The sequence below is a fragment of the Hemitrygon akajei genome, chromosome 7 (genome assembly GCF_048418815.1).
Source record: "Hemitrygon akajei chromosome 7, sHemAka1.3, whole genome shotgun sequence".
NCBI classification, from domain to species: domain Eukaryota; kingdom Metazoa; phylum Chordata; class Chondrichthyes; order Myliobatiformes; family Dasyatidae; genus Hemitrygon; species Hemitrygon akajei.
This window is the reverse complement of record NC_133130.1, coordinates 91,628,047-91,648,022: the sequence shown is the minus strand read 5'-3', so window position 1 is coordinate 91,648,022 and position 19,976 is coordinate 91,628,047. Positions and strand designations below refer to the sequence as shown.

At 44.8% G+C, this 19,976-nt stretch overlaps 1 protein-coding gene across 1 annotated transcript in view; it reads right to left on the bottom strand.

The window, feature by feature from the left end:
- The window catches only part of LOC140730666 (serine/threonine-protein phosphatase 2A 65 kDa regulatory subunit A beta isoform-like), a 92,163-nt gene that overhangs the window by 6,892 nt on the left and 65,295 nt on the right, over positions 1-19,976 (bottom strand). The window contains exons 17-19 of the mRNA XM_073051416.1: positions 11,035-11,095; positions 8,821-8,975; positions 522-664 (exon numbers count right to left, since the gene is read on the bottom strand). Coding sequence (XP_072907517.1) covers positions 522-664; positions 8,821-8,975; positions 11,035-11,095 — 359 coding nt within the window. The remainder of the gene's footprint in view (positions 1-521; positions 665-8,820; positions 8,976-11,034; positions 11,096-19,976) is intronic.

Genomic DNA, 19,976 nt, shown 5'->3' with positions numbered 1-19,976 from the left:
AGGCAGGCGAGTGGGGTTGAGGGGTATTAATTGAATGGCCGTGCAGTATTGATGGGCCGAATGGCCTATTTCTGCTCCTGTGTCTTATGGTCTTAATCTCTGGACAATGAAGAAGATCGTTTAAAGATCCAGGTCAAGCAGGAAAGTGAAGCAAATACCCAAGGGGGTTGAGGGAGAGGCCTGATGGTTACATTTGCACCCCTCCCCCACGCAGTACATGGAATGAGCTGCCAGAAGAACTGGTTGAGGCAGGTACGTGGGCAGGAAAGGTTTAGTCAGGGGTTCACAACCATTTTGGTGCCATGGACCATTAAGCCAGGGGTCCGTGAATCCCAGGTTCAGAACCTGGGACGACGGGACTGACAGAGATGGGAGGTCTTGGCCGGAATGGACCTGTGGGGACAAAAGACGGTGCGACGCTATTGCTAAATGCCACCACAGCGGCGTCTCAACTTCCGTTCCAAACCGGAGACGAAACATTCTCCACAGGCCGCGTTATAAGCCCCAACTCAAAAACTTACTCGGCATCCAAAACCGGTCCTATTTTCTTCAACGTTTTAGCCACGTTGAAGCGAATATTTGCCACCTTATCGCCTGCCATCTGGAGAACCATCGGTAGCATGTGCCTTGTGGTGATTTCTTGGCCACAGGGTTCAGACAACACCTAAAAAAAAAGCAGAAAATGCAAACGTTCATTCACAGCCCCGACCTTCACTAAGCAAGACTGAAGAAAAGATCACCGATCTGATTTGTGCGATGCTCAGAACGTATCTTGCTCCATGATAAAAAGGCACAGTCCACGCTGGCACCAATGATAATCAGCAAGGAGAGAGATGAGGTCCTGCAAAGGAGATTTACAGGTCAACAGAAAATTGTAAAGATGAAGTAGTGGTATATTGTAATCGCTGGACTACCCTTTCTGCCACGTACTAGCGAGTTTAGAAACAGGAAGGCAGGATGGCTGAAATGTCTAGACAAGGAGTGGGTGCAGCGCAGACAGCATTAGGTGTTTGCATCACTGGGATCCCTCCCACGGCAAGGTGACCCGAGCCAAGAGGGGACCAACACTATAAGACGCAAGAGCAGAATTAGGCTATCGAGTCAAATATGATGGCAGAATATAGCATTAATATAGCATTTACTAAGGAGAAGGATATTGAATTGTGTAAGGTAAGGGAAACAAGTAGGGAAGTTATGGAAACTATGACGATTAAAGAGGAGGAAGTACTGGTGCTTTTAAGGAGTATAAAAGTGGATAAATCTCCAGGTCCTGACAGGATATTCCCTAGGACCTTGAGGGAAGTTAGTGTAGAAATAGAAGAGGCTCTGACAGAAATATTTCAAATGTCATTAGAAAAAGGGATGGTGCCGAAGGATTGGCATATTGCTCATGTGGTTCCATTGGTAAAAAGGGTTCTAAGAGTAAACCTAGCAATTATAGGCTTGTAAGTTTGATGTCAGTGGTGGGTAAATTAATGGAAAGTATTCTTAGAGATGGTATATATAATTATCTGGATAGACAGGGTCTGATTAGAAACAGTCAACATGGACTTGTGTGTGGAAGGTCATGTTTGACAAATCTTAATAAATTTTTTGACGAAGTTATGAGGAAAGTTGACAAGGGTAAAGCAGTGGATGTTGTCTATATGGACTTCAGTAAGGCCTTTGACAAGGTTCCGCACAGAAGGTTAGTTAGGAAGGTTCAATCGTTAGGTATTAATATTGAAGTAGTAAAATGCATTCAACAGTGGCTGGATGGGAGATGCCAGAGAGTAGTGGTGGATAACTGTTTGTCAGGTTGGAGGCCAGTGACTAGTGGTGTGCCTCAGGGATCTGTATTCGCTCCAATGTTGTATGTCATATACATTAATGATCTGGATGATGGGGTGGTAAATTGGATTAGTAAGTATGCAGATTATACAAAGGTTGTGGGTAATGAAGTAGGTTTTCAAAGCTTGCAGAGAGATTTAGGCCAGTTAGAAGAGTGGACTGAACGATGGCAGATAGAGTTTAATGCTGATGTGTGAAGTGCTACATTTTGGTAGGAATAATCCAAATAGGACATACATGGTAAATGGTAGGGCATTGAAGAATGCAGTAGAACAGAGTGATCTAGGAATAATGGTGCATAGTTCCCTGAAGGTGGAATCTCATGTGGATAGGGTGGTGAAGAAAGCTTTTGGTATGATGGCCTTTATAAATCACAGCACTGAGTATAGGAGTTGGGATGTGATGTTAAAATTGTACAAGGCATTGATAAGGCCAAATTTGGAGTATTGTGTATAGTTCTGGTCACCGAATTATAGGAAAGATATCAACAAAATAGAGTACAGAGAAGATTTACTAGAATGTTACCTGGGTTTCAGCACCTAAGTTACAGGGAAAGGCTGAACAAGTTAGGTCTTTATTCTTTGGAGCGTCGAAGGTTGAGGGGGGACTTGATAGAGGTATTTAAAATAATTGGGGGGATAGATCGAGTTGACCTGGATAGGCTTTTTTCATTGAGAGTAGGGGAGATTCAAACAAGAGGACATGAGTTGAGAGTTAGGGGGCAAAAGTTTAAGGGCAACACGAGGGGGAATTTCTTTACTCAGAGAGTGGTAGCTGTGTGAAATGAGTTTCCAGTAGAAGTGATAGAGGCAGGTTCGATATTGTCATTTAAAGTAAAGTGGGATAGGTATATGGACAGGAAAGGAATGGAGGGTTATGGGCTGAGTGCGGGCCAGTGGGACTAGGTGAGTGTAAGCGTCGGCATGGACTGGAAGGGCCGAGATGGCCTGTTTCCGTGCTGTAATTGTTATATGGTTATATATTAATGTAGGTCAAATATGATGGCAGAATATAGCATTAATAGTAAGACTCTTGGCAGTGTGGAGGATCAGAGGGATCTTGCGGTCTGAGTCCATAGGACGCTCAAAGCTGCTATACAGGTTGACTCCGTGGTTAAGGCGCCATATGGTGCATTAGCCTTCATCAATCATGGGATTGAATTTAAGAGCAGAGAGGTAATGTTACGGCTACATAGGACCCTGGTCAGACCCCACTTGGAGTACTGTGCTCAATTCTGGTCGCCTCACTACAGGAAGGATGTGGATACCATAGAAAGGGTGCAGAGGAGATTTACAAGGATGTTGCCTGGATTGGGGAGCATGTCTTATGAGAATAGGTTGAGTGAACTCGGCCTTTTCTCCTTGGAGCGATGGAGAATGAGAAGTGACCTGATAGAGGTGTAGAAGATGATGAGAGGCATTGATCATGTGGATAGTCAGAGGCTTTTTTCCCAGGGCTGAAATGGTTGCCACAAGAGGGCACAGGTTTAAGGTGCTGGGAGTAGGTACAGAAATGTCAGGGGTAAGTTTTTTTACTCAGAGAGGTGAGTGCATGGAATGGACTGCCAGCATCAATGGTGGAGGCGGATACGATAGGGTATTTTAAGAGACTTTTGGATAGGTACGTGGAGCATAAAAAAATAGAGGGCTATGGGTAAGCCGAGGTAGTTCTAAAGTAAGGACATGTTTGACACAGTTTTGTGGGCTGAAGGGCCTGTATTGTGCTGTAGGTTTTCTGTGTTTCTATGAGTCCCCTCTACCATCCCATCATGGCTCATTTATTTTTCCTCTCAACCCCATTCTCCTGCCCTCTCCTGTAATCTTTCACGCCTTTAACTAATCACGAATCTATCAACTTCCACTTTAAATATACTCAATGACTTGGCCTCCAAAGCCATCTGTGGCAATGAATTCCACAGATTCACCACCCTCTGGCTAAAGAAATTCCTCCTCACCTCTGCTGTAAAGGGACGTCCTTCTATTCTGAGGCTGTGCCCTCTGGTCGCAGACTCTTGCACTATTGGACACCGCCTCTGTGCGTCCATTTTATCCATACCCTTGCTCAAGCACTTTGGGAGAGTTTAAGCTAGTGAGGCATCAGGGGTGGGACAGAGAACACTCATGTAGTGGTGGTTGAGTCAGAATTCTACGTCAGACTAACTAAACAAGCAGCGCCAGTGGGCAGAGCAGACAGAAATGGGTGGGGAATCACGAGAGGGCTGGGAGGTTTAATCGCGTCTGTTTTTGAACATAGAAATTCACAGCACATTACAAGCCTTTCAGCCCACAATGTTGTGCCGACCACGTAACCTACTCTAGAAACTGCTTAGAATTTCCCCAGCGCATGGCCCTCTAGTTTTCTAAGCTCCATGTACCTAACAGGCTCTTAAAAGACCCCATTGTATCCGCTTCCACCAATGCCACTGGCAGTGCATTCCATCCACCTACCACTCTCTGTGTGAACAACTTACCCCTGACATCCCCTTGTACCTACTTCCAAGCACCTTAAAAATATGCCCCCTCATTCTAGCCATTTCAGCCTTGGGAAAAAGCCTCTGACTATCCACACGATCAATGCCTCTCATTATTTTGTACACCTCTATCAGGTCACCTCTCATCCTCCGTCGCTCCAAGGAGAAAAGGCCAAGTTCACTCAACCTATTCTCATCCAGGCTTCATGCTTGTAAATCTCCTCGGCACTCTCTCTGTAGTGAGCAGAACTGAACACAGTACCCCAAGTGGAGTCTGACTGAGGTCTTATATAGCTGTAACATTACCTCACAGCTTTTGAACTGAATCCCACAGTTGATGAAGGCCAACACACCATGCACCCCTTCTTAACAACACTATCAACCTGCGCAGTGGCTTTGAGTGTCCTATGGACATGGACCCCAAGATCTCTCAGATCCTCGACACTGCTGAGCGTCTTACCATTTATATTATATTCTGGTTTTAAGAGAACTCAGGTGAGCTGGCCAGTGATCAGTACAGGGATTATACTCCTGTAAGTATAGAAACATGGTTGACGATGGGCTGGACTAGCAGCACAATGTGCTGGGTTATGGATGCTTCAGGGACAGGGGGAAGGCTTTGAGTGGAGGGAGACCATTCCAAGTGACTGCTGATGCTGGAATCTCGAGCGACAAACAAGCTGAAATGAGTAGATTTGTGGGAGGAAAGCGGACTGGATCAAAACCCTGCATCGGGACTGTGGGGGGAGGGCGAGATGGCCAGTATACAGTGGAATAGTGAGTCTGAGGTGACTGGTGCACCGATGGCAGGAGAGGAGCGAAGGCGGAGCAGAGGCAGTGGCAGGCGGAGGACGACGGGGGCGGGTAAGAGGGAATAACATTGAGAGGGAGATGGAACCAGGTAGGGAGAGCGTGAAGGTGGGGACTGACAGCAGGAACAAGGGCTGGACTCTGATAAATAATGGAGGTGGTCACAGGTTCGGGGAGAAACCAGACAGGAGAGAGAAGCGAGGGTGCGCATGGGGTGAGGGGTGGAAGAATGGGCCTGGGCCTTTCCTATCAACGTAACTGTACCCACCTCTAGAGATTTCTCTTTCAGCTCCACTCACATGCCCACTTGTGAAAATCTTGCTCTTTACGTCCCTTTTTAGCATCTTTCTCTCTCACTTTTAACCTCGGGGGCTTTAGACCCCCTGCCCCCACCAACGATGCGGGGGTGGGGGGGGAGGGTCTAGTAAGTCAGGGGATAGAATTCAAGAGTGCAAGGTAATGTTGCAGCTCTACAAAACTCTGGTCAGACCATACTGGCATCCAGTTCTGGTAGCCTTGTCATAGGAAGCATGGAGAAGATCTAGAGGGGACGCAGAGGAGACTTGCTGCCTGCGTTACAGAGCATGTCTTACGAGGAAAGGTTGAGTGAGTTGGGGCTTTATCTCTTTGGAGTGAAGGAGGATGAGAGGTGTGGATAGAGTGGAAGATGATAAGAGGTATAGATAGAGTGGACAGCCAGAGACCTTTTCCCAGGGTGGAATACTAGAGGCATAATTTTAAGGTGATTGGAGGAAGCTATAGAGGTAAGATTTTTATTACACACACACACACACACACACACACACACACACACACACACACACACACACACACACACACACACACACACACACACACACACACACACACACACACACACACACACACACACACACACACACACACACACACACACACACACACAGTGTGTGGGTATGTGGAATGCCCCACAAAGGCGTGATGGTAGAGGCAGATACATTAGGACATCTAACAAACTCTTACATAGGCACACAGATGATAGAAAAATGGAGGGCTACGTAGGAGGGAAGGGTTAGATTGATCTTAGAGTAGGTTAAAAGATCAGCACAGCACTGTACTGTGCTTTTAACATTCTATGTTCTGGGTACAATTCTTCTGCCTAGTTTGCCAACTAATCAGGGCACCATCATTAGCACAAACACCGCAAAACAAAGCTCACATATTTATGTCGTCTGCTAAACTTCTAGTCACATCCAAATCATTTACAGGAGAGTTCCAGTGCAGATTCCTGTGGTACACCACGAGGTAACCACAAAAGCAACACCCCACCAACAGCTGATCACCAAATCAACTTTGAACCCAATTTGTGAAGTTGTTTTGGATCCCTTGGTCTCTTACTCCTTTGGGGATCTTGTCGAAGGATTTACTGAAGTCCCCGTAGATTACACCAACTGCACTAGTACATTGGTAACTCCGAAAAACTCGTTGGCTAACAGAATGCTGACCATTTCTGATGAAGCTCTGCCCAAGTGCAGATGAACCCTGTCCCTTGGGACCTTTTACAACAACCTTTCTACCACTGATGTTAGATTCACAGCTCTGTAGTTACCAGTTGCTGCCTTCGTTGAAGAAAGGTACCGTACCGCTGGGCTCCAGTTACCTAGCACCTGTTCTGTGACAATTGAGGATTTTAAACTACTAGGATCCTTGGAACACACACAAAATGCAGGCAGAACTCTGAAGGCCAGGCAGCATCTATGGAAAAGAGTACAGCTGACATTTCCAGCCGAGACCCTTTGGTAGGACTGGAGAATAAAGATGAGTAGATTTTAAAGGAGGGGGGTGAGTGGAGGAAGAAATACAAGGTGATAGGTGAAACCGGGAGGGGAAAGGGATGAAGTAAAGAGCTGAGCAGATATCACAGAGTGAGAGAAGGTTTCACTAACTCCCGTTGAAGGGAAGCAGACATCACTGAGGGGGAGCAGTGAGAGATTCGTCTTCTTGCAGGCAGCCATAAAGAAACACAATAGAATCCATGGAAAAGGAATCCCACGCAGCGAAGACTGTCAGACACGCAATGTGCACAAAAAGACAAATCGTGCAAAAAATAGCAAACAAGTAAGCCACAGAACATGAACCGCAGAGTCATTGAAATTAAGTCCACAGCCAGGGAGCCACTTCAGATCTGTAGCTGGTCCAGGGCCCCGATGGCTGCAGGCCACAGCCAGGGAGTCAGTTCAGATCTGTAACTGGTCCAGGGCCCCGATGGCTGCAGGCCACAGCCAGGGAGTCAGTTCAGATCTGTAACTGGTCCAGGGCCCTGATGGCTGCAGGCCACAGCCAGGGAGCCACTTCAGATCTGTAGCTGGTCCAGGGCCCCGATGGCTGCAGGCCACAGCCAGGGAGTCAGTTCAGATCTGTAACTGGTCCAGGGCCCCGATGGCTGCAGGCCACAGCCAGGGAGCCACTTCAGATCTGTAGCTGGTCCAGGGCCCTGATGGCTGCAGGCCACAGCCAGGGAGTCAGTTCAGTGTGGAGGTGAGTAAGACTTCATGGAGAAGTGAGTCTTTAGCCCTTGACTCTTTAAATTTTTTAACCTGGCTCGGTGCTTAAATCAACTCAACACCGGTTCATTTCCCACTCTCAGGCCACTTCAATACAACCTGAAGTCCTCTCCAGCAATGGCTGCGGTGGCCACACCTGCATTCTTGAGAGTCCAGCTTGCCAAATCCTTGAGGATACTGCAAAAACGCCAGGTCGTGCAGACCTCTTGACACCCTCCAGAACCTATGGAGCTCCACTTTAAAAAAAAAACCCAATGACTTGGCCTCCATCGCTGCCTGTGGCGATGAATTCCATAGACTCACCACCCTCTGGCTAAAGAAATGCTTCATCTTCGCTCTAGACGGATATCACTCTATTCCAAAGGCTGTGCCCTCCGGTCCTAGACTCCTCCAATATATAAACCATCCTTTCCATATCCACTCTATCTAAGCATTTCGATTGAATCTCCCCCTCACCTTGTCCAAACTCCAGCAACGCCCAGGCCCATCAAATAAAACCAGGGAAAGAAGTCAACTCTGCAACTTGCAAAACTGAATACTGTGGGGTCCTTTAAGTACACTTGTAAATTGAAACTAGTTGCGTCAAAAAACTTAAAATTCCCTCAGCCAGATAATATATAATGTCCATTTCAGGGTATTCAGATCTCTGAGCAAAAGACAGAGCCATAGTCCACTGCAGCGCAGAAACAGACCCTTGTGAAATAAAACTTGAAAGCTGTAAGCCATCAGGTGGGTCAACAGGTCATTAGATCAGTTGTCTTTCAGCTAACACCATCAGTCAATTTCCACAGGGATGGTTAGGAAATCTGCTCCACAAAATCATAACAAGTCTAGCCCTCAAGTCAATTTTTACTCCAGACACCTTGCAGATTAAACATGAAACACCTCAGCAAATAATGCAAGCACAGAACCTCGTATCAAGCAGATGTCGATATTGGAAGGATCAGCTTGGGCAAAGTTGAGAAATTAAATGAAGAATTAAGTGTTGTTAGTTGATTTTTTGCAGAATCTAAACATTCACAAAGAACAAAGAACATTTTAAACAAATCCATAATATTTTTGTTAAATACTTTATTCTTAAGCGTGTGTTCTAACTGTATGTTTTAGTCATGAAATATTTTAGCAGCTTGTGAAGTTTAATGGAAGTATTGTCAAAGCTATACTCACGTTAATGCAGAACAGGATGGTCATTCTGTGATGGTAGTTGGGCGCACTGGCCATGGCAAGTATTTTCGGCACAATGGTGGATTCTGCCCAGTCTTTGCCAAACTTCTCCACCAACTTGGCCAAGTTGATGGTCGCGGCCTCGCGAATAGCGTATACTACAAGACAGCATTCACAGGTCAAGAAATGATCTGATCTAATTGCCGTTACTACTTGATTTTCAAATAAGTAGCTTGCTGATAAAATACAAAGTTTAAAGAAAAATCAGCCCGATCGGTTTTGGGAAATTACTTGCACAGGGAAGGAATCCTCATCTGCCATTCATTTATAAAAATGATAAGGAGTGTGAATATTGATTGCAAACAGCTGCAAGTATAAACTACATCTTGACTAACGACAGTACAGAAGCTTCAAAGCTCCCATTTTAATGGCTGAGAGACATTACGATGGGTGACATACAGGGTATTCCTGAGTGGCCCAAGTCTTAGGAGAGGCTTCTGGCATCAATTAAATACCACAGCTCGTTTACACCAAGAGAATGAAGAAAACTATCATTTACAAAAAACACAGGACCTGCGCGATGTTGCCTTAAAGCCAGCTTGAGTATTTCATAGCTTTGACTGCCAGGCAGGAAGCAAACCAGGGAGGCAGTGCAGAAGTAACATGTGGCTTCTGGAGATGCAGGCAGGGTTAAGAACTCATATGTAGAGGGGGGAAAAAGGAGTGGGTGAGCTGGCATGAGATCACGTTGGGAGATAAACAGCTGTATCTGTGCATTTCTGCCCATTCATTCGCCTACTCTGTTGAGTGTCTCCGGAATTGTCAGTTACGATTTCAGATTCCCAGCTCCGCTGCCTTTGGAATAAGAGGCAACTAACCGGAGTGGATCGGGGGTCTACCCCGGGTGCTCAGATTCCCCCCCCACACCCCACAGAGTCTGGAGACATCCTGGTTAGTAGGCACATTGGTCATTGTAAACTCTCCTGTGATCAGGCGAGGGTTAAATCGACCGGTTGCTGGGTGCTGCGGCTCATTGGGCCTGGGCCATGCATTTCTTGAATAATTAAATAAATAAACGTATGTGTTAAAGTCGAGTCTGTTTCTTGTTGCCATGTGTACAAGTGTACTACAAGATTGCTTGCAACAGTAATAATTGGGGGGGGGGGGGTGTTAAGATTATGATGGTATTGGGCAGGAACCTGGGAGTACAAGCTGGGATGAATGCACTCAGAAACGCACAATTGAAATGTGGAAGTTGTTTAGGGCTTCACTTGGATGGGGCTCTGCAGAGGTTTGCCCCACTGAGGCGGGGAAAGAACAGAAGGGTGAAGGAACCATGCCCGACAAGAGACGCGGAACAGCTAGTCTAGAAGCGTAGGATGCAAAGATCAGCCTGGGCTCCAAAGAGTTACAATGTGGCGGGGAAGGGAGTGAAGAATGGACTTTGGAGAACTAGAAGGGCCACGAGAAGGACTTGGCGAGTTGAATTCAGAGAAAAAAAACTTGAAGAACAGGAGGATGGCCAGAGTGAGGGTCTGGGCCGGCCAGAGCTAAATGAGGCAATGTGTTTGGAGTCGGGGGACTTTGGGGAAGATCCGCAATGAATACTTTGCTTCAGTAATCACCAGTGAGAGGGACCTTGATGTTTGTGAAGGCAGTGATATGCTACAACATGTCAACATTGAGAAAGAGGATGTTCTGGAACTTTTGAAAAGCACTAGGATAGATAAGTCCCCGGGGCCAGCTGGGATATACCCCAAGGTTACTTACGGGAAGCATGGGAAGAGATTGCTGCACCTTCAGTGACGATCTGGGCATCGTCGCTGGCCAGTCCTCACCAGAGGAAGTACCAGATGATTGGAAGGGGACAAATGTTATTTCCTTGCTCAAGAGAGAGAGAAGGGATGACCCTGGGAATTATAGACCAGTGAGTTTTACTTCACCAGTGGGCAAATTGTAGGAGAAGATTCTTACAGACAGGATTTACAAGAAGCATAGTCTGATTCGGGAGAGTCAGCCTGGCTCTGTGAGGGGCATGTCGTGCCTTGAGCCTGACCCAATCCTTTGAGGATGTGCAAAGCACGATGAAGGATTTTTGGTAAGGCACCTGGTAGGATCACTCAGCATCATGGAAGCACCTGGACAAGGAAGACGACATGGACAACTTTGAAGGACTTTCATTCAACAAAAGTAACGATTCATCAAGGCTATACTCACCGCGATCCACCAGCCACGTCATGCACAAGGAGTTCAAGTTGTCATTAAAGAAGTCCACTCCCTAAATGGGTTTTAACAAAAAAAGAATGTTGATAAAATAACCCCTCGAATTTCTAGTAGAACATGCCAACTTGCGACATTTACATTCTAGCTGTCTTCACCTCTCGCTACTTACCCGTACGGTTTGCTAACTCCTTTGAGCCAATGGCGAAGGGGTCACACAGGAAAGACTGGCAACGTGCTCTAATAAACTGCACAAAACTAGATCGTGCCGTGGCAGAAGGCTATACAAAAGATACCCTATCTAAGGTACTTGCATCTAGTATTTTGAATATCCTTGAATTTCTTTGTGCCAATACAATACCAAGACTATGATCCATGAAAAATAGGAAAAAACTTAAAAGTGTCCAATAGTTTAATGAAGACAGTAAGAATGTTACTAACTACTATCGGTAGTGCAGCAGTTGGCATGACACTATTACAGCTTGGGGGTGGAGGGGAGGTGTTGGAGTTCAAGTCTGATGTCACCTGTAAGGAGCCAGTACGTTTTCCCTGTGGAATGCATGGGTTTCCTCCGGATGCTCTGGTTTCCTCTCACAATCCAAAGACGCACTAGTTAGTAGGTTAATTCATCACTGTTATCTGTCCCCTGTTTAGGCTAGGGTTGGATCAGGGATTGCTGTGCAGCACAGTTTGAAGGGCAGGAAGCGTCTTATTCCGCACTGTATCTTTAAATAAATAACCCAATGAATCCTATGCTGCCAGATCCATAGCAGGAGGCTATTTCAACTTCACGATTTAAACGTAATTATGCACGCTACTACATGTACTGGATTATTTAGATTACAGATCCCACACTCCTGACCAGTGCAGTATCTCTCTTCGACATGACAGTGCACCATTCTACATTCACGTCTTCCATCTGGTTAATACATTCTACTTTCTACATTCAATCACTGGGAGCAAGTTAGCCTTTTCCCACGGTGCATAATTGCATAATTCTCAGGTTACTTTGCTTCATGTCCAGCACAACTAAAAATTCCCAGGGTAACCGTGTGGCTGTGTCGTCCAACCACGTGCTCTGTCCGTGACTCTTACTCAGACCTCAAGAACTCTTTAACCACAAAGGTGTAAATATTCTCTAAATAGTTTTATGATTAACCATAAAGCATGGGAACACAGCGCAACAGGAACATAGTTAGTTTCTAGCTAAGAAAATCTACTTTGTGTTTTCACACCAAAACTGAGAGTGATTTGCTTCCTTAATATATACAAAATCCGACATGATACAGCAGAGCTTAAGTGAGCTACAGAGAGTTGTAAAATTAGTCAGCTCCATCATGTGCTCCAGCCTCCGTATTATCCAGGACATCTTCAAGGATCGGTGCCTCAGAAAGGCAGTGCCCATCGTTAAGCACCCCCAACACCTTCTCATTGCTACTACCAGAAAGGAGATACAGAAGCCTGAAGGTACCCACTCAGTGATTCAGGAACAGCTTCCTTCCCTCTGCCATCTGATTTTTGAGTGGACACTGAACCCACAAACACGACCTCACTACTTCTACTAGTTAACGACACAGAGGGGTAATCTACAATAACCAGTTTACAACCAGCACCTCTTTGGAATGGGGGAGGAAATCGGAGCGCCTGGCAGAAACAGAGATGAGGTGGCGAATCTGCAGAACTCACTTCCACGGATGACCGTGGAGGCCAAGACATTCGGTATAATTAAAATGGAGTCTGACAGGGTCTTAATTAATCAGGGCGTGAAAGGATATGGGGTTGAGAGGGATCATAGATCAGCCATGCTGGAATGTTGGAGCAGACTCAATGGGCCGAATAGACTAATTCTGCTCTCAAGGTCATTTGATTCCAAACAATTGGTTTATTGAATATTACAGAATGTCTCTCTGGTGCTTCCCTCTCCCTTCCCCTTTTCCCAATCAAAGATTCAAAGGTTCATTTATTTTTTCAAACATCTCTTCATTGCTTTTTCAGAATGAAAAGAAAACACATTAGATCATCCATAGGTTTGAAAGTGCAACAAAGTTAAAGAAAAGGGAAAAATAAAATACGTAAGAAATAAAAAGAAAAAAAAACATACACAAAAAAGCCAACACCCCGCCATTAAGGAAAAAGCACACAATTCAATTCGTTACTTTCATCATCCTAAGAATTGTTCCCCAGAAACTTGAAGAAAATGTCCCAAATTTCCCAAAATTTACCGAGTTTGTTTTTTGTGATGTAGCTTATCTTTTCTCGTGCAAGATAAGAAGTCATTCCTTTCAGCCATTGTGGAAGTCCACTGGTTGTTGGTTTCTTCCTGTGGTAAACTATGTATACCTGTCTGGACACGCCCCTCTGCTGACTGCTCCTGTGGCTCCTCCCACAGACCCCTGTATAAAGGCGATTGGGGCACTGCTCCTCCCTCAGTCTCCGAGATGTAGTGGGGTCCCTTTTTGCTGCTAATAAAAGCCTATCATTCACTTCCTGCCTCCGAGAGTTATTGATGGTGCATCACTTCCATGAATAGGCTATGCAGCATTTGGCTTCCAAACAACAAGTATTAAGCAGTGACCTTACATTTTTGAAGGTTACAAAGTCCTTTGGATAAATGTTCAGAATACATAATTTAGGATCAAGGGGCACCTTTTTTCCAATAATTTGACAGATCAAATCTAGCACCTTCTTCCAAATGCAGATTATCTGGGGACACTCCCACATACAATGGAACAGACACCCTTTTGGTGATTACATTTAATGCATGTGTCGGAATGTCGGGGTTAAAGTGATTCAACCTGACCAGAGTAAAGTACTGTCTGGTTATCCATTTGTATTGTAGTAATTTAGAATGAGTGTTCACTCATTGGGTTTGAACTAAGGAACAAGCTTCTGACCACTCTTTTTCTGACAGATTCTCATGAAAATCAGTTCTCCATGCTTGTATGTTTTTTGATGACTCTTTGCATTTACTTGCAAACAAGTTGTATAATATAGACACATGGCCCCTAGCTTCAGATAATTTCCAATGTCCCCAAACACAATCATTTACTTAGCAAATAAGATATCCTGAACATTTCTTCACTAATAAATGAATGAATCTGCTTTTGTGGGTAAACGGCAAATTCTACTCTTTCCTTGTCCCTCCTCAAACCTCTTTAGGATATTACTTTTAAAAATCATTAAGCATCAGCTTATATGCTGAAATATATTACAATTATTTCAAATTCATTAATAAATCAATAATGTCTTCTAGGGTAGGTAAAGGAAGCAGCTTCAAACTGTAACCTTGCCTGGACATAATAAAATTTGGCAACTGAAGGTATTTAAAAAAGTGTTTTGTTGGAATTCCGTATGTGGCCTTGAGTTCTTCAAATGATATAAATAAACGTATTGCCATTATAAAGATCAGACACCTTAGCTATGCCTCGGGTCGACCAAGTTTTAAAGCCAGGGTCTGCTCTCCCGGGCTGGAGCTATCATTACCAAAGACAGGAGTAAACTGGGATACTGTGATGCATCTCCCATATACGCAAAAGCATCGTGCCAAACCATTATTGTATTTTTTAAGAAAGGGCTTTTAGTTTGTTTGACCAGTTTTTTCTTATCTGCTGAACACATATGCTTTTAGATCGAAGCAAGAGGTGGAGAGGGAAGAAGTAAAGGCATCTCAGAGAGAAGCCATTTTTTTTAACTGATCGGGGTAGAGGCTAGAGGCGCATAACATAAGCGCGCCAAAGGTTAAAAAAAAAGACCGCCATATACAGCGGCCATCATCGGAGTGGACTGAGGCAGAGTGGGATGGCTTTGGCTCAACAGGCTTCGGCGTGAACAGGCAGAGGAGAGGTTTGAACGGGGCACAACTGTGCAAGCGCGTGAGATCAGCGGGAGAATTTTAAAAAGCGAGCAGAAGCTGAGTACGAGCTTCACTCCAAGTGAGGTAAGGCCGGGTAAGCTTCTTTAATTAATTTAATTACCTTAGGAGTAGGTAATGGAGGCAGCAGTTAGGGCAGTTGAGTGCTCCGTTTGCAGTATATGGGAAGTCAGGGCGAGCACTGTTGTCCCTGATGACTACACCTGCAAAAGGTGCATCCAGCTGCAGCTCCTGACAAACCGTGTTAGGGAACTGGAGCTGGAGCTGGATGAACTTTGGATCATTCGGGAGGCAGAGGCAGAAATAAACAGGAGTTACAGGGAGATCAGGAGACAGGTAGCTAGGTGACTGTCAGGAGAGGGAAGGGGATTAGACAGAATGAGCAGAGCACCCCTGTGACCATTCCCATCAACAATAAGTATACCGTTTTGGATACTGTTGGTGGAGACGACCTACCAGGGACAAGTTGCAGTGGTTGTGTCTCTGGCACCGAGACTGGACCCTCAGCTCAGAAGGGAAGGAGGGAAAAGAGGAGAGCAGTAGTGATAGGGGATTCAATAGTTAGGGGGACAGATAGGAGGTTCAGTGGAAGAGATCCAGAATCCCGGATGGTCTGTTGCCTCCCTGGTGCCAGAGTCCGCGGTATCTCGGATCGCGTTCTCAGTATTCTCAAGAGGGAGGGTGAGCAGCCAGATGTCATGGTCCACGTAGGGACCAATGACATGGGTAGGAAAAGTGAGGAGGTCCTGAAAGGTGAGTTTAGGGAGCTAGGTGCCAAGTTAAAGGACAGGACCTCCAGGATAGCAATCTCAGGATTGCTACCAGTGCCACGTGCAGGTGGGTTTAGAAATAGTAAGATAGCGCAGATCAACACGTGGCTGAAGACATGGTGCAGGAGGGAGGGCTTCAGATTTATTGATAATTGGGCAGTTTTCCAGGGAAGGTGGGACCTGTTCCAGCGGGACAGTTTACATCTGAACTGGAGGGGGCCAAATATTCTTGCAGGTAGGTTTGCTAGAGAGGCTCCAGTGGATTTAAACTAGATACAAGGGGGGAGGGGAACCAGAGTGTAGGAACAGATGTATGGGAGAAGGAAGAAAAAGAAGATAGTAAAGTTGTTTGCACCATTAGAGATAAACAGAGAGGAAGAGGCGGAGAATTTCTTAAATGCATTTATTTTAATGCTAGGAGCATTGTAAGAAAGGTGGATGAGCTTAGAGCATGGATTGATACCTGGAAATATGATGTTGTAGCTATTAGTGAAACATGGTTGCAGGAGGGGTGTGATTGGCAACTAAATATTCCTGGATTTCATTGCCTCAGGTGTGATAGAATCAGAGGGATAAGAGGGGGAGGTGTTGCATTCCTTGTCAGAGCAAATATTACAGCGGTGCTCTAACAGGATAGATTAGAAGGCTCATCTAGGGAGAGTATTTGGGTGGAACTGAGGAATGGGAAAGGTGTAGTAACACTTATAGGGGTGTATTATAGACTACCTAATGGGGAGCGAGAATTGGAGGAGCAAATTTGTAAGGAGATAGTGGATATTTGTAGTAAGCACAGGGTTGTGATTGTGGGAGATTTTAATTTTCTGCACATAGACTGAGAACCCCATACTGTAAAAGGGCTGGATGGTTTGGAGTTTGTAAAATGTGTGCAGGATAGTTTTTTGCAGCAATACATAGAGGTACCAACTAGAGAAGGGGCAGTGTTGGATCTCCTGTTAGGGAATGAAGATAGGTCAGGTGACAGAAGTATGTGTTGGGGAGCACTTCGGGTCCAGTGATCATAATGCCATTAGTTTCAATATAATTATGGAGAAGGATATGACTACACCCAGGGTTGAGATTTTTGATTGGAGAAAGGCTAACTTTGAGGAGATGCGAAAGGATTTAGAAGGAGTGGATTGGGACAATTTGTTTTATGGGAAGGATGTAATAGAGAAATGCAGGTCATTTAAATGTGAAATTTTGATGGTACAGATGGTTAGATTGAAAGGAAAGGTTAAAAGTTTGAGAGATCCATGGTTTTCAAGGGATATTGGAAACTTGGTTCAGAAAAAGAAAGAGAGCTACAATAAATATAGGCAGCATGGAGTAAATGAGGTGCTCAGGGAATATAAAGAACTGTGGCAGCCCACACACGTGAGACTTGAACTGCCATCGGGAGCTGCGGGCAGACACGCGGCAGCGCGTTTGTAACTACCCTCTCGGGGCGGACCCTCCAGGGACAGTCTGACATCAGGTCGCAGGGGCCCATGGGAGGGGAGATTTAAGTGCACGATTTTGAATCAGTAAAGGCATTCTGAGTTCAGCTCTCTCTGCCTCTGTGTGTTTCTTTAGTAGCGCGTTGTGCGTGACTACAGAATGTAAGAAGAATCTTAAGAAAGAAATTAGAAAAGCTAAAAGATACGAGGTTGCTTTGGCAAGTAAGGTGAAAATAAGTCCAAAGGGTTTTTACAGTTATATTAATAGCAAAAGGATAGTGAGGGATAAAATTGGCCCCTTAGAGAATCAGAGTGGAGAGCTATGTGTGGAGCCAAAAGAGATAGGGGAGATTTTGAACAATTTCTTTTCTTCAGTATTCACTAAGGAGAAGGATATTGAATTGTGTAAGGTAAGGGAAACAAGTAGGGAAGTTATGGAAACTATGATGATTAAAGAGGAGGAAGTACTGGCACTTTTAAGGAATATAAAAGTGGATAAATCTCCAGGTCCTGACAGGATATTCCCTAGGACCTTGAGGGAAGTTAGTGTAGAAATAGCAGGGGCTCTGACAGAAATATTTCAAATGTCATTAGAAATGGGGATGGTTTCGGAGGACTGGCGTATTGCTTGTTCCATTGTTTAATGAGGGTTCTAGGAGTGAACCTAGCAATTATAGGCCTGTAAGTTTGATGTCAGTGGTGGGTAAATTAATGGAAAGTATTCTTAGAGATGGTATATATAATTATCTGGATAGACAGGGTCTGATTAGGAACAGTCAACGTGGAATTGTGTGTGGAAGGTCATGTTTGACAAATCTTATTAAATTTTTTGAAAAGGTTACTAGGGAAGTTGATGAGGGTAAAGCAGTGGATGTTGTCTATATGGACTTCAGTAAGATTAGTTAGGAAGGTTCATGTATTTGCTGCACAAATCACTCTCTCACCTAGATGGGGCCAGTTGTGCTGTGAGGATTACATTCCTTGACTTCTCTAGTGCCTTTAACACCATCCAGCCCAAGATCTTAAGGCACAAACTAACGGAGATGGGAGTAGACTCTCACATGGTGGATTGGATAGTGGACTACTTGACAGATAGACCTCAGTATGTGCGGTTGGGAGACTGTAGGTCTGACACTGTGGTCAGCAGCACAGGAGCGCCGCAGGGAACCGTACTCTCTCCGGTCCTGTTCACCCTGTACACATCAGACTTCCAATATAACTCGGAGTCCTGCCATGTGCAGAAGTTCGCTGGTGACACGGCCATAGTGGGGTGTGTCAGGAATGGACAGGAGGAGGAGTATAGGAAACTGATACAGGACTTTATGATATGGTGCAACTCAAACTACCTGCGTCTCAATATCACCAAGAACAAGGAGATGGTGGTGGACTTTAGGAGATCTAGGCCTCATATGGAGCCAGTGATCATTAATGGAGAATGTGTGGAGCAGGTTAAGACCTACAAGTATCTGGGAGTACAGTTAGACGAGAAGCTAGACTGGACTGCCAACACAGATGCCTTGTGCAGGAAGGCACAGTCGACTGTACTTCCTTAGAAGGTTGGCGTCATTCAATGTCTGTAGTGAGATGCTGAAGATGTTCTATAGGTCAGTTGTGGAGAGCACCCTCTTCTTTGTGGTGGCGTGTTGGGGAGGAAGCATTAAGAAGAGGGACGCCTCACGTCTTAATAAGCTGGTAAGGAAGGCGGGCTCTGTCGTGGGCAAAGTACTGGAGAGTTTAACATCGGTAGCTGAGCGAAGGGCGCTGAGTAGGCTACGGTCAATTATGGAAAACTCTGAACATCCTCTACATAGCACCATCCAGAGACAGAGAAGCAGTTTCAGCGACAGGTTACTATCGATGCAATGCTCCTCAGACAGGATGAAGAGGTCAATACTCCCCAATGCCATTAGGCTTTACAATTCAACCGCCAGGACTTAAGAACTTTTTAAAAGCTATTATTAATGCTTTTTGAGATAGTGATTTAGATGCATATCATATTTTTTACTGAGTTAAGTATTGTATGTTATTAGTTTTGCTACAACAAGTGTATGGGACATTGGAAAAAAGTTGAATTTCCCCATGGGAATGAATAAAGTATCTATCTATCTATCTATCAATTGTTAGGTATTAATATTGAAATAGTAAAATGGATTCAACAGTGGCTGGATGGGAGATGCCAGAGAGTAGTGGTGGATAACTGTTAGTCAGGTTGGAGGCCGGTGACTAGTGGTGTACCTCAGGGATCTGTACTGGGTCCAATGTTGTTTGTCATATACATTAATGATCTGGATGATGAGGTGGTAAATTGGATTAGTAAGTATGCAGATTATACTAAGATAGGTGGCATTGTGGATAATGAAGTAGTTTTTCAAAGCTTGCAGAGAGATTTAGGCCAGTTAGAAGAGTGGGCTGAAAGATGGCAGATGGAGTTTAATGCTGATAAGTATGAGGTGCTACATTTTGGTAGGAATAATCCAAATAGGACATACATGGTAAATGGTAGGGCATTGAAGAATGCAGTAGAACAGAGAGATCTAGGAATAATAGTGCATAGTTCCCTGAAGGTGGAATCTCATGTGGATAGGGTGGTGAAGAAAGCTTTTGGCATGCTGGCCTTTATAAATCAGAGCATTGAGTATAGGAGTTGGGATGTAATGTTAAAATTGTACAAGGCATTGGTAAGGCCGAATTTGCAGTATTGTGTACAGTTTTGGTCACTGAATTATAGGAAAGATGTCAACAAAATAGAGAGAGTACAGAGTAGATTTACTATAATGTTACCTGGGTTTCAGCACCTAAGTTATGGAGAAAGGTTGAACAAGTTAGGTCTTTATTCTTTGGAGCATAGAAGATTGAGGGGGG